The 13,261-nt window shown below is 42.8% G+C and overlaps 1 protein-coding gene across 10 annotated transcripts in view; it reads right to left on the minus strand.

Annotated features, from left to right (window-relative positions):
- Positions 1–2,137: 2,137 nt before the first annotated feature.
- Positions 2,138–13,261, minus strand: part of Adamts18 (a disintegrin-like and metallopeptidase (reprolysin type) with thrombospondin type 1 motif, 18) — a 152,221-nt gene continuing 141,097 nt past the window's right edge. For 8 of the 10 annotated variants that reach the window (XM_006530797.2, XM_006530795.4, XM_006530800.2 and 5 more), the window contains 4 exons: positions 11,927–12,109; positions 10,194–10,400; positions 8,273–8,420; positions 2,138–4,099 (listed from right to left, as the gene is read on the minus strand). In XM_006530797.2, the coding sequence (XP_006530860.1) occupies positions 3,984–4,099; positions 8,273–8,420; positions 10,194–10,400; positions 11,927–12,109 (654 nt within the window). In that variant the 3' untranslated portion in view covers positions 2,138–3,983. Of the gene's footprint in view, positions 4,100–8,272; positions 8,421–10,193; positions 10,571–11,926; positions 12,110–13,261 lie in introns of those variants that run through there. The other 2 variants (XR_001778415.2, XR_878788.2) reach the window with 2 other exon arrangements.

Genomic DNA, 13,261 nt, shown 5'->3' on the forward strand with positions numbered 1-13,261 from the left:
CTATCTATCTATCTATCTATCTATCTATCTATCATCTATCTATCTATCTATCTATCTATCTATCTATCTATCTATCTATCTATCTCTCACCACACCATCACCATCAACACCATCATTATCATGCCACAGTCTTACTATGTAACCCTGGCCAACTTAGAACTCAGTGTAAACCAGCATGGCCTCAAACTTGAGATCTAGTTCCTTCAGCTTCTGCCTTTTGAGTGCTACAGTTAATGGCATGGCATTACTGTAAACACATGTAAATACTGTAAATACATGTAAACACCTGGCATGTATTATACTGTTTTTAATGTGTGTGTGTCTCTGTCTCTGTGTCTCTGTCTCTGTATCTGTCTCTGTCTCTCTCTGTCTCTCTCTCTCTCTCTCTCTCTCTCTCTCTCTCTCTCTGTATACACACTCAAGTACAGGCTGCAAAAACCAGAATGTCAGATCACATGGAGTTTGCAATGGGGTGGTTTTGAGCTGCCCAACATGAGTTTAAAACTGAAACTTGCAGCCTATGCAAGAACATCTGCGTTCTTCACCACTGTGCAACCTGTCCAAGCCCCCTGTTTCTACAGTTTTCAAGATAAGGCCAACAAAACCCATAAACAAGTGATCATTTCCCTTTGAAATTTACAACAGGAGGCTCAATGATCTGAACGCTATAATCCACTCTTGGTATGACACTCACTGTCGTAGAAATGATTAGAATGGAGCCCATGCCAAGAGCAGCCCAGCAAGCCTTCTCTCCATCCTGATGATCCTGGGAACCTGCAAGCTCCAGACACTCTGGTGCTATTGCTCAGGAAATACTATCATCCCAGAGAGAAGCTATTATTAAGGAATAGAGTTATTAAACTATGCAACAAGTCTTCAAGTATCCTCTGTTGAAAAGAGGGGCTTAGCAGGAATTTATTACCTTCCACCCCGATTCCCCATCTTAAATTCCCAGCTCTGCGCAGAATTCATCATCATTAAAGTCATTTATCACTGAAGCCTTATTCATATGCATCGTAGGGACCACAATTTCGAGGCTTATATGTTCCCTGCCTTCTTTATGTCTCCCAGGATTGTGACAGAAGAGCGCTCAGGGGTCTGAGTTGGAGTCTTGACCCCATCCCAAGCTGGCCACTTGCTTCGGGATCAAATACGTGATCTCTGAGATCCCAGATGCTTCCTCACAAACACAATGAATAGTATCCCCTTAATCGAGCTGATGTGTACATTAAATGAGATACCATATATAAAACTGTTGTGCGTAGGACCTGGCAGCTATGAAGTATGAGCACATCTCTCCTTAACCATACTTTATTACTCCAAAATACAAAGGTAGCTGGGATTTTATTTATTTATTTTTTGCTTTCACTTTCCATTCTTAATCCTATTTTATTTTCTTCTACATCAATAATTCATACTATAATACTCTTAAACATGTTTTAGAGCTATGCCTGGTGTGTGGTCATAAATTCAGAGAAATGCTGGAGATTCGGATTATTTGGGCTTACTTTATCCACAGAGTTCTTAGTCTTCATGGGTCTGATGACTGAAGTTTGGGAAACTTGAACATGCCTGCTGTTTAATGTCTTCTTTTTGTTCCTGTTTTCTTATCCTATCCTGTAAATACTTTCTCTCCCCGTCCCTTTCATTTTGACACACTTCCTCAGAATGCCTTTCAGATAAGAAGTAGCTTTGATGGCTTTATCCTCAGTGATTTCCATAAGCAAATGTTCATCGGCTCTGCCTAGCAGAATAGGTCAGAGCATCATGTCTTGAGGTACTCACGTTTTGTCACATGTGTTTTCATCCACGTGTGTGGGGCTGCACATGTGTCAAAGCATGTGTGTGGAAGTCAGAAGACGGCTTTCAGGGGTCGGATCTTTCCTTCCACAGCGTGGGTTCCTGGGATTGAACTCTGGTCACCAGGATTAGCATTGAGTGCCTTTATCTGCAGAGCCGTCTGACTGGCCCTAGATGCATCAGCAGTGGACAGTTAATGTCCTCCGACACAAAGGTACCAAGTCCTTAAAGCTCTTCCCTTGCCCACTAGTGACATAGCTGAGCTTCTACAACAACAGTTAGACAATTAACTCAGAAGCCACCCACTTCTCACTGCTTTGGTCAAAAATTTAACGAGTTTCAAAGACAAAGAAACAGAATACTTTATTATAAAACTTATAAAATAATTAAATATTACACATATATTTTGACTTTTTTTTCTCTATAACCCATGTTTTTTTTTTTTAATTCAACATTTTCCCTCAGAATATCATTTACTCAGAGAAGAGAGGTGAGAACACGTAAGAATAGGCTATTAATAAATTAATTCTTTCCCATAAAATAATAAAGTGATAATTATATAAAGTCAAATAACTTCCCACTTTTCATAGAGCCAGGGAAATGATAGTGTGGTTGTTTTGTTTTGTTTTTCTCCCCATATCAAAATGGCTACTGAAAGACCAATCTAAGAAGGCCAAGCTGTTATTCTTCATTTCCATGGCATACAAGAGCTCATGGTTGCCACTGGGATAGGGACAAAGAAGGCTGTTAAATTTAACAGACCACTGTCTCACTAGTTCTGCTGAGCTGGCAAACCCCTGTTTGAACCAAGCCTCCAAGAAGCAGTAAAATTTGAGTGTACATTCATCAAAGAAGCTTTTTTTGGGGGGGGCGTAGAATCGTATCATATAAACAAGCCCTGTAGAGCTACTTCTCAAAGAATTACAGGGGAGGTCACAATCTTTTAAGTTACTTTGGTTTTGGCAAAAAAGCACGGTACTTTTCCAATTGAGAGCAATTTTAAGCTTGTTAATGCCCATCAACAGCTGGCTCCCGACGATCGAAACTCTCATCTGAGACGTGGTGAAATGCTGTTACTCATGGAAAGATCTCTGTGAGTTGTAATTTATTAATGTCGCAAGAAGACGGATTTTTCTCTAGCCACTGTGTTTTATTTTATTTTTATTCTATTTTTCCTTGTTGACCAAGTCCTGGGGCAAATTGAAACTTGTCAGTTGGAAGGAGGAAAAAAAAAAAAAAAAAACCACAGGCAGGCAGCCTTTAATTTTCTAAGCATTCCGATAATATGTGTGGAGCGTTATAAATGGTGGGCTTGTCCCTCCTTCAAGCATGCTATTTCACCAGTGAGCACCTATTTTTACCAAAAGTGAACATGTCACCAGTTCTTCTCAAAGAGCAGGGAATAAGCACCAAGTTACGAGGTTGATGTCGCATGAAAGGCATCATCAGTATTGGACACTTTGTCCCCTTCGGGTATGAATTTGAATTCCATGGAGGACTTAAATCGTCCATGTGACCCTGCCTCTAGAATGTTACTTGGGAATATGTTTCAAGTTGTTAATTTCAGTCTTGGAGACTCATTCTAGGCAGAATATACTTGAAATCAAATAAAAACAACAACACACAAAAATAAAAAACATAAGATGAAGCTTGCCAGTCCAGCAGCAAGCGCCCACTGAGCACCATTTGGTGTCAAGAGTTTGACACAAGAGATTCCAAGCAACTGTTAGGCAGAATTCCATCCCTGTATGCGATGGCTCTGAGTCTCAGTCCTTGACCTGAATGAGACCTTACAGACTCTGTTAAAAATAGATGTCTTTGCTGTTGAATCCTTTGATGTTCAAGAGTACATATGTGGGAACAAGACCTGTCCCAAAGTCAACGAAGTTCCCACTTTGTCAAAATGAAAACTTGACTTATCTCAGTACAATCCATCTCTCGTCTTCTGAATCACAGTGCAAACCAAAGGCTATTTTTTTTTTCTTAGTTAGATTTGTCGTCGCTTCTCATTGTCAAGTGCTTTAGAGTACCATGTGTTTCCAGGGGTCAACTAAGAAGGAGAGTGGCTATCTGTCCATTCTTTAAACCCTATGGGATTTCCTCTGTGGTTTGTAGTCTTGATACGAAGACCTAGAGATGGACGGGTAAGGTCTTGGTCTGAGGAGGGTGAGGAGACCCCAAGATCAGCTCTTCCTTGTGCATGATCTACAGCACTGCTTTCCATAAAATTTGTGGTTGCAGACTCCGTGCTGAGGGACCAGGTGACACCAGCTGAAGAAATCCACGCAAGATGGGTCATCTGAAAGGACAGAAAACATTCAGCCTAGTGGCTAAGGCTTTCGGCCTTCTTATTAAGATGAGGGCCTACAGAACAGAGACCTAGTAGGCCCACTGCCTTGTTCCTCCATGTGTTCTGCCCATGATATGTTTGGGCTTTGTCAGGGCAGGATTAAGATGTCAAAAGGGACTGTGTCAGTTAGCAAAATTTAAACAAGGGGGGGGGGTAGTGTTAGAAAAACCAAAAGCCATACCCAATAGGAGGACATGCCTATTTGTCTGAATATAACCTGGCAGTTAGTGCAGATATAGTGTCCCAGGGAAGTACCTTCTAAAGGAACATTTCTTAGTTGCTCTCCTCTTGCCTTTGGATATACAGTAAAGACCCACAGCTCTCCTGACTCCTTTGGTGTGGGCCCCAGCTTTGTATTCTCTCTGTGACTCACACCCGCCTACAGTTCCTTAAGTCCTGGGTTCTTGAATCCTTTCATGCCTTTCCCCATTTCCCAGGAATCCCTTTCAGACACAAACCAGTTCCCCTGAGCCAGTCTTTCCATCCCTAAATCGTCCAAGGTATGGTGATTGCTGTGGAGGCTGAAGCTTTAGGACCTGAAGCCTGCCTCCCTGACTCTCCAACCACTCCTCTCTTTCCAGACTCAACCACACTAGGCTCTTTGCTGATGAGCGATGCAGCAGTGAGCTTTTAACTACCACTGTCCCCTTTACTGCCAGGCAGACTGTCCCTAACATTTCAGGTTAGTTTCTTCTTCTTCTCTCTCTCTCTGCCCACACAACAAACCAGTCCACCACTTGTCCTTGCTGGGAGGGTTCTCGCTCTTTTCTTTGCTTTCTATACTCAAGTTACCCACCTTCAACACCGCATGGTTGCTAACTCTATCTGTCCTCTAGAAGGCAAAAGCTTTGTGACCAGAATCTTGGTCTTGACTCCTCATTGGTTTCTTTCCCCATACTTAAAATAGTGCCAATCACAAAGCAGTTCCTAGATCAGTATTTTTCTTAAAGTTACCAATGATTTTTAGACTTAGAACACTATTGTCACTTTGTGGTGGCTTGAGCACTATGCTCCTCCCAGGTTTCAAAGTTCATTCTGAACAATAAGCTCTGGGTAGCAAAAGATTTAGTTTTGTACTTATTAAGTCCTATCCCTCAGCTCAACAGAAATACGAGTGTTGTCTAAATTTTTCTTTTTTGGAAAAATTAACCACAGTGGCTAAAATAATCAAATTAAAGCATATGGTACAGGAACTTAGGTTTAAAAGTGAGGTGGGAATATTCTTTTCTTTCCAGTGACTTCTAGAGATACACACTAAACTCAGTGTTGATAACTTTTACCTGCTAGTAAATGATATGAGAGAAATAACAATAACAACAATATTTTTTAAATCAGTATATGGAAGAATGGAATTTAATTCCCTGAAATGGACATTCCTACAGGTTGGGCATTGGGCACCAGAAACATGGTTTGCTATATACTAACAAGGTTCATGATTCAAGTCAGACATTAAGATGAAGATTCAAGTATATTCCATTTGCCTAATGTATATGTATGTACATACACCGACACACATACAGGAGTTCAATTATTATATATGTGTCTACCTCTGATGCCCCAGATCAGATAGCATGTATCTCTGTACCATTAATCATTCTATTTATACTCTAGATTATTCTGTTGGCACAATGGAAGTTTTAGAAGATAATATAGGCCACTGGAACTATGGTCCTACCTTGATGGTCACCTATCTTTGTGTTCTTTTGAAAGATGGTCCTTATACATCAGGATAGCTTTGAACTTGTAGGTATGTTTTTGCCTCTGCCTCCTAAGTGTTGTGATTATAGGCACATATTACCATTTTTTGACTAACCTCACCATGGTAACTCTCCCCTCACTTTAAAAACATTCTAAAATTATGTGTGAGTGCTCTTTCTAGATGTGACTACACACCACATGCATACAATACCCATAGAGGCCAGAAGGTGACATCAGATTCCCTGAAACTGGAGTTTCATGATTATTAACTGTCATGTGGGTGCTGGGAATTGAATCTGATCCTTTGGAAGAGCATCTGGTGCTTTTAACCACTGAGCCATCTCTCCTATGAACAGAATGGAATTTTAACACAAGCATATATCTGGGGCCATGGGCTTCATGTAGACAAGAAGGCAGAGTGAGAACGGTCAACATGCTATGTGTGTATGGTCCCTTCTTTGCTTCGTGAATGTTTGATGATAAGGACAGTTATGAATGACTGGGTATCTGAGATATGAACCAGGCTTACATTGTGGAGGCTGATGTAAGAGCCCTCTCTATTTGGCTCTCTCCATGCATGCTGAAAAGCAGCAAGCACCATTGGCTAAGTCTTCAAAATCCACCCAGCATCCCACCTTCCTTAGAAACTCCTCCATCTCTCCTTGGATAGCAGCAGCTACCTCTCCATGAGGAGATCCTGTTCTCATTCTACTCCAGGTGACCCATGGTCATGATCTTACAGACCCCATGGTTTTCTTCCTTAACTGGCTAAATCTGGTGTTTCTGTGATGACCGATAAGGCACCTTGTGCCACTGTTGGTTTGTGCCTCTACAGTCCTCAACTGTGCTTCTACTCTGAGTATCTTTCTGTTCCTTTGTATTTGCCCTTTCCTCTGCTAAACAAATGCAAGGCCTGCCTTTCCTACTCCCTGGAGGCCCTCTTTGAAAGTTGCTTTCAATTCTGACATCTGACTTGACCATTCTGTCAATCTGGTTTCCCCATCTCTTTCTCAATGTGGCTATTTGTTGTGGTGTCTCCCACAAGGCTCTGTAATCATTAATAGCTTCAGAATAGGACCCTGCTTGCTATATTCTTTTACACAATGGGAGTCCTGAGGATACAAGGTAAGTTCTTAGTGACCTTGATATGAACAGACGCAAGGGGCCTCACCATACCATACATACATACCATTGTTCATTTACTGCATACTTAGTGGCCTTTGTGAGCCAGGGAAGTATCAGATGCTAGCAAAACAACACTAGCACGATTTTGCCTCTCACGTGCCTGTCTGAGAGGTGCTACCAGGACTAGCCAGAGTACTAAGGGGTCACATTTTCTTCTAGGGCGATCTGACTACAGGCTATAGACAGGGTGGAGATGGGGTCTGGCAGAATGTGCCCTGTCACTCTAAAATACTAAAATCCCCTCCAAGCAGAATCCCAGTATCAGATGAGCCTGTTTCAGCAGCCTCTATATCCCAGTCACTCAGCCTCAGGTAGGAAAGAGGAGGCAAGAATACTGATGTCCTGAGCCACCAATCCACTGCAGCTGAGACAGGAAGTGATGCAGGAGGACTGGCAGGGCAGAGGGAGGGCTAACTGACAGCACCAAGTATTATTCACCACAGATTGGACAAAATGGGCTGAGTGATTCGGCAGGCTTGGAAAACCTGTGATTGGGTGAAACAGAAAAGAAATCCTAGCAGTTGTGTGCGGAGGAAAGACTCTGATCTGTCTGACAGATATGTCCCAGTGTTTGCTGGACTACTATAAAATGGCTTGGATTGCTAAGCATGCCTCTGAATTACCCATCAGCACCCTCTGCCCTGCACTTGAACCAACTAAGAACACCATCATTTTAATGGGTTGTAAGTTCCCTGTCTTGCCAGTGGAAATGTGAGCTCCTTCGGGGGAAATTTGGTTTACCTTAATTTTTGCTAACCAGTACAAATATAACCTTTTTTGAGGGAGGGTCTCATGTAGCCAAGGATGACTCTAATCCTCCTGACTTCACCTCCTAAAGGCTAGAATTACGGGTGTGCACAGTTATGCCTAGTTTTTTGTCATGCTGGAATGGAACACAGGGATCTGTGCATGCTAGGCGCGCACGCCACCAACTAAACTACATCTCACACCCCAGATATTTCGTCTTAAAAAGGAAGAGTGGTGCTATGACCCGAGATGGAGTCACTGAAAAACTTCACTGAGTGAACTGCTGCCTTCAGATCATGCAAACAATATGGTGTTGACGAGAACGGCCCCAGAGTTGGGCTTGCACAAGGGTAAGCACGCAGTCCCCTGGATGCTGATTGGCATCAGGGTGCCATAGAGTTGTGCAAGGTACAAGCTGCACAGCCAACTGTAATGAGCTGTGGGAGAGTTTTCTTCAAACTGGTGAAGGTAATGGGGCAAAGAATCCCTTACCTTTCTTTTCAGGAGCTGGACAGAAGTTGGTGTTACAGGCTCTGAGCACCGGAGGCTTCTGATGGAGCAGACAACTTGAGGAAGGCCGGCCTTGCTGCATGCAGTGGACAGAGCGAGTCTGGACTCCTCCCCCGCAGGTTACTGTGCACTGCCAGAGAGAGAGAGAGAGAGAGAGAGAGAGAGAGAGAGAGAGAGAGAGAGAGAGAGAGAGATAGTTCAGCTGAGTTCAGCTGGACAGCATCCTTTCTGAGGTCGGCGGCATCAAACAGACGGAAGCACAATATTCAGGACCAAGATGCCTGCAGCCAGGTCTAGGCATACAGGCCAAGTCTATTCAGCCCAGTGTGAACTGTGTGGTCTATCAGAAAAATCTTGAACAAAGGCTATTGTATCACCTGAGAGTATGTGTCCCCAGTTAAAGGGTTCAACAGGAGGTAGGCTCCAGAAATGTTTTAAAAACTCAGAAACAAATTCAGACATGACCAGGGATGGAGTCCCAGAAACCCAGGCAACCTCAGTCAAATGCCAGAATGGATGGGGTTAGTTTGAAACAGGGACCATAAAGGACATACACTTTGGGATGGTGTTCAGTCAGGTTTTGAGGTAGCATAGTATCTAACAGCCAGGGATTTTTACTGTCCAATTAAAAAGAATCTAGGCTCTGAGTTTCTCTTTGTCCTCAACGGCTACAGGAAGAATTGATGGATCTTCAGCAGAAGGACAGACAAGGACATACTGGGGGAGGGGCAACACTGTCAATGGATCATTGCTCTGTTGCTTTACAATGGACTGCAGGCAGCTGACAGCATCATTTCGTACAAATACTGCTCTGTGGCCTGGTGTTTGGGAGGAAAGAGGATGCAGTTAGGAATCATCCCAACATTCAAATACAGACGTATGATTTCCACCAAATTGTATGTATGTATATATAGCATTTAGGTGTAATGTCAGCCTTTATTATACAAAAACAGGTGTCTGAGGTGGGAAACATCTGGCTTCCTGGTATTTGTTGGCTGACTTCTGACTATATTTACTTGTTCAGATAAAAGCATATGATTCCCCTGTGTAAAAATGTCTTCATAATAATTACATGTAGTAGTGTGTTTCACAAACCATAAAAAAGAATTTGTAAAGGTTAAATAAAATTACAAAATTTAAGAAGCCTATGACTCTCTCTGTGTGTGTGTGTGTGTGTGTGTGTGTTTTACCATGCCCAGTTGATTAAACATATTCAATCCCCTTATATTGGTGATTAATTCTCAGGTCCCGCTTTGTACCTTTCAATGTTATACACAGGTGCCACCAGGGTGTGGTGAGCAGCTTCAGTCATATTAGTGAGTGCTGCAGTCTCAATGTCTCAAGGACCTCAACATAGCTTCCAGTTCTTAAGGAACCCAACTAGTGACCCCAAGAAAATATCAGCTCTATCAGCTGATGGCTGAACATTCTTGCCCTTACCTTCCTTGTCCACAAAATTGTGACAATAATGGTTAACACAAGAAATAATGCAAATATGGAATGAGAAAGTACATGTAGACCATGAACAGAAAGCACAGGCAGGGGCTGGCAAAATTTAGGGTATGTCCTTTGGAAACATGCTGCTCTAGCAGCCAGGAAGTACAGGCAAAAGCAGCATCCCAGAAGTGATGGTTTCAAATGGCAGGAATTAGCAGTTGCTGTGAGCACACTGTCACAGGCTTTCTATTCAATGCTTTATTCATTTTTCCAATTTTCTAGGTCTAAAATTATGGTTGCTTATAGACTGTGGTACCTGCCCAGGCTCATATAGAAAGAGTGGGATAGCTCAAATGATGCCAACCATCCCAACTCTACACAGTGGGACAACGGTTGATGGGCTAAGGACAATACCCCTCTGCTCTATCTCACTTGACCATCTGCCTCCTAAATTGCCTGCACCAACCTGTTGCCATGGTGATGAATACCAGCTCGCCACCGCCATGCTGTACACTGGGCAAGTCCTTTGGTTGCAGGCTTCTTCCAGTTCCAGGCTTGGCTTCTTAATGTTGCGGCATCTCCGCTCCGGGAATGTTATTAGTTTCCCCTGCAAGGTCTTCTCAACGCATTTCAGTTCTCTCTTCCTCACACCCAAGCCACAGGTTGCAGAACACTAGGAGCCCAGAAAGGAGCTGTCAGAGCGCACTCAGAGCTCCACATCAAATCTGCTGAGCTGCATAGCCACACAGTGTCAATGACATGTCAAGTCCCTCCGCTTACAGAGGAGGAAATCAAAGGGCGGAGCATTGAAGTGATTTTTCTCTGAGTTACGAAGAGAGATCCCTGTTGATCAGGAAGGATGAGGTCACTGGTTTACTCACTCTGTCAAGGCCCTGTATATTATCTTGTAATAATTTAAAATACTCTTGATTTTGCCCCAGCCTCCATCCTTGGAGCTGGGTTTGTACTGGAGTGGCAAAGACTACTTGAGACCTCTCTGAGGAGTGGAGAGTTTGAGCCATAGAATGAAAATGATCGAGTCGGAACCATTTTAGATGGAATAACTGCCTACCTTTATATTTATTGGTGTCCACGTTGGTTAGATGTCACCTCGTGCTTCTCCACACCACATGTTCCAGTTCCCAAATAATGACTCAGAGGCTTTTTTTTTTATGAACAAATATGTAGGCTATAAGCTTTGGTCATTCCATGGCTAATGCATAACTTACATAACCCGTTTAAACTATTCTATGTCTGCCACCAGGCTAGTTACCTCTCCTCAGTTTTATAGGTCCAACTTCCTCAGAGTCTGGGTGAATCACCTGCCTCTGATTATCTCCCAGAGTTCCTATTTTTCTCCTAGAACTGTTATTTCTTGCCTTTTGCTAATAGGCTCCCAGCTTTTTATTGACTGGCAATGCACTACACACTGCACAACAGCTATTATCCCAGCAGTTAGATCTATTCTAACCGTGTGTTACACCAGGGAGGGAAAGAGAGAAATCTGAAAGAGAACAGACTGTTTTAAACTATTAGGCAGTGTACAGGGTCTTGATAAAGTGAACATTTCAATACACCAGTATAAATATTATAAAATATGGCGGTGATATGTTAGCTCCATTGTAAAGATGAAGAAGCAGGAGCTAGCTCAATGTTACCTGCATGGTGCATATTGATGGCTGGTAGCAAAGAGGGCACATTTTTCATTTGGCTATTTTACAGTAATGCTTCTATAAAATGATGGAGAGAAGACAGGGGTACTGTAGGATTGCATTCATGATGCAGCCAGTGCGTAATACGTAAGAACAGAAGTATATTGTAGGAACAGATGTGTGGCCACCAAGCTCCTTTATAGTAGGTGATGCTCACTGTCAGGTTTAGAAACTAGATTCAAAACAACCAAGAACATGGAGTTTCCAGAGCGGTTGTAATGAAGTGGGAAGATCCACATTAAATGTAGGTGCTGCTACCACATGCGTTGGGCTCCTGCACTGGGTAAAGTGAGAATTTGATAAAGCTCATAGAACACAAGCAATCATCTCTTTACATTTTGTAACCATGGAAACAAACAAGAAACAGCAATAGATAAGCACCTGGCACATGTATGCACAGAAAGGAGCCATGTGAGTGTGGGTGAGAGAGGAAGCAATTATAAAAATACCCATACCCGCCCCCCCAGTTGTGTGCCTAAACTCATACCTCACTCCATGCAGAGGCAATCCACTGGAGCCTGTTGTTTTTGGGGCACCGTCCCAGCACACAGCCCTCCTGTGCCTCGGGTCTGGGGCTGCTGGAGCACAGGCTCTCGGGGAGTGTCTCCGCTGCAGGGCTTTTACAAAGGACCTCACGCCTCCTCACGCCTCGTCCACAGGTCTTGGAACACTTGAGAAGAAGGAGAAGAGATGCCATTTGCACCCATTTCAGATGGATTTCAGTTGGATAAACACTGAGAATATAGTAATGGAATTGTTAGCTCCCTCTTGAAACATCTGAGTACCCGAGGATGCTAGATGAGTCTACCAGTCTGAAATGAATTAAACTCATCATTGCAAAGTTTTTTTTTTTTTTTTTCCAGGCACAGGATATGTTGTACCAGAACTTGTCTTCCTCTATTTGCCATGGGAATTTGTCTAAGGAATATTACTGTGCCAGCTCAGAATGCACAGTAGAAATATGTACACTCTCTTAGTGAGGATGTGAATGACAGTGTCAAGAAGAGCAAAATTCTTACTCCTAAGAACTTGCCCTGGGCATGGGGCATGGCGCTTACTACCAGACAGAGGATACATGCACTTATAAATATTTCTGAAGAACTTTGCTTAATCTAAATCACTACCCTGGGAACTTTACTTATTTTCTTCTAAGAACTTTCTATTTTGACTTTCCTGGGAATTCTGTAAACCAGATAAGATGGCAAAAAAATTTCCCTGGAGCAGCTAAAAACTTTTCATGATCTCTTAGAAAACTGGTCCCACACAGGGACTGTCTTGGAGGGCTCTAACACTGTGTTGATCTTTGGGGTCCTCTTTTTCTCTCAAACCAAATGAGATGTGGCCTCTGGTACCTAAATAATAGGCTGGGGCAGAGTCCTACATGGGCTTAGGGACCACTGTAAATTCTCATTCATCTCATGGCTAGTACATCCCGTGACAGCTGGAACTTTGCAATATACGCAGCATGATAGATTTTGGGTTACAAATTGGCCCACGTATCATACAACTGTCCATCAACTTTCTGAGTTCATTGCTATCATCCTCTTCAAAGGAAACGCTTGAGGATTGAAGCCCGGGTAGTTAGCTGTTAAGAAACAGACACGAGCTGATAAGTGAGTTGGAAACCTGAGCCATGGAACTTATCACTGCTCTCTCATGTATAATTTCTGAGCAGTTAATAAAATCTTAATTTTGTTTGCAATATTTTCAGAAGAACAAACTATATCCATTGGTTGAAAAGGAAATTGATTTGTTGCTGTGACCCGTGTCTAAGAGCTGAACAGCTTGGGGAAATGAATTCTGTTTCATGTTCATCCTGAAA

The sequence above is a fragment of the Mus musculus genome, chromosome 8, assembly GCF_000001635.26.
Source record: "Mus musculus strain C57BL/6J chromosome 8, GRCm38.p6 C57BL/6J".
Classification (NCBI taxonomy): Eukaryota; Metazoa; Chordata; class Mammalia; order Rodentia; family Muridae; genus Mus; species Mus musculus.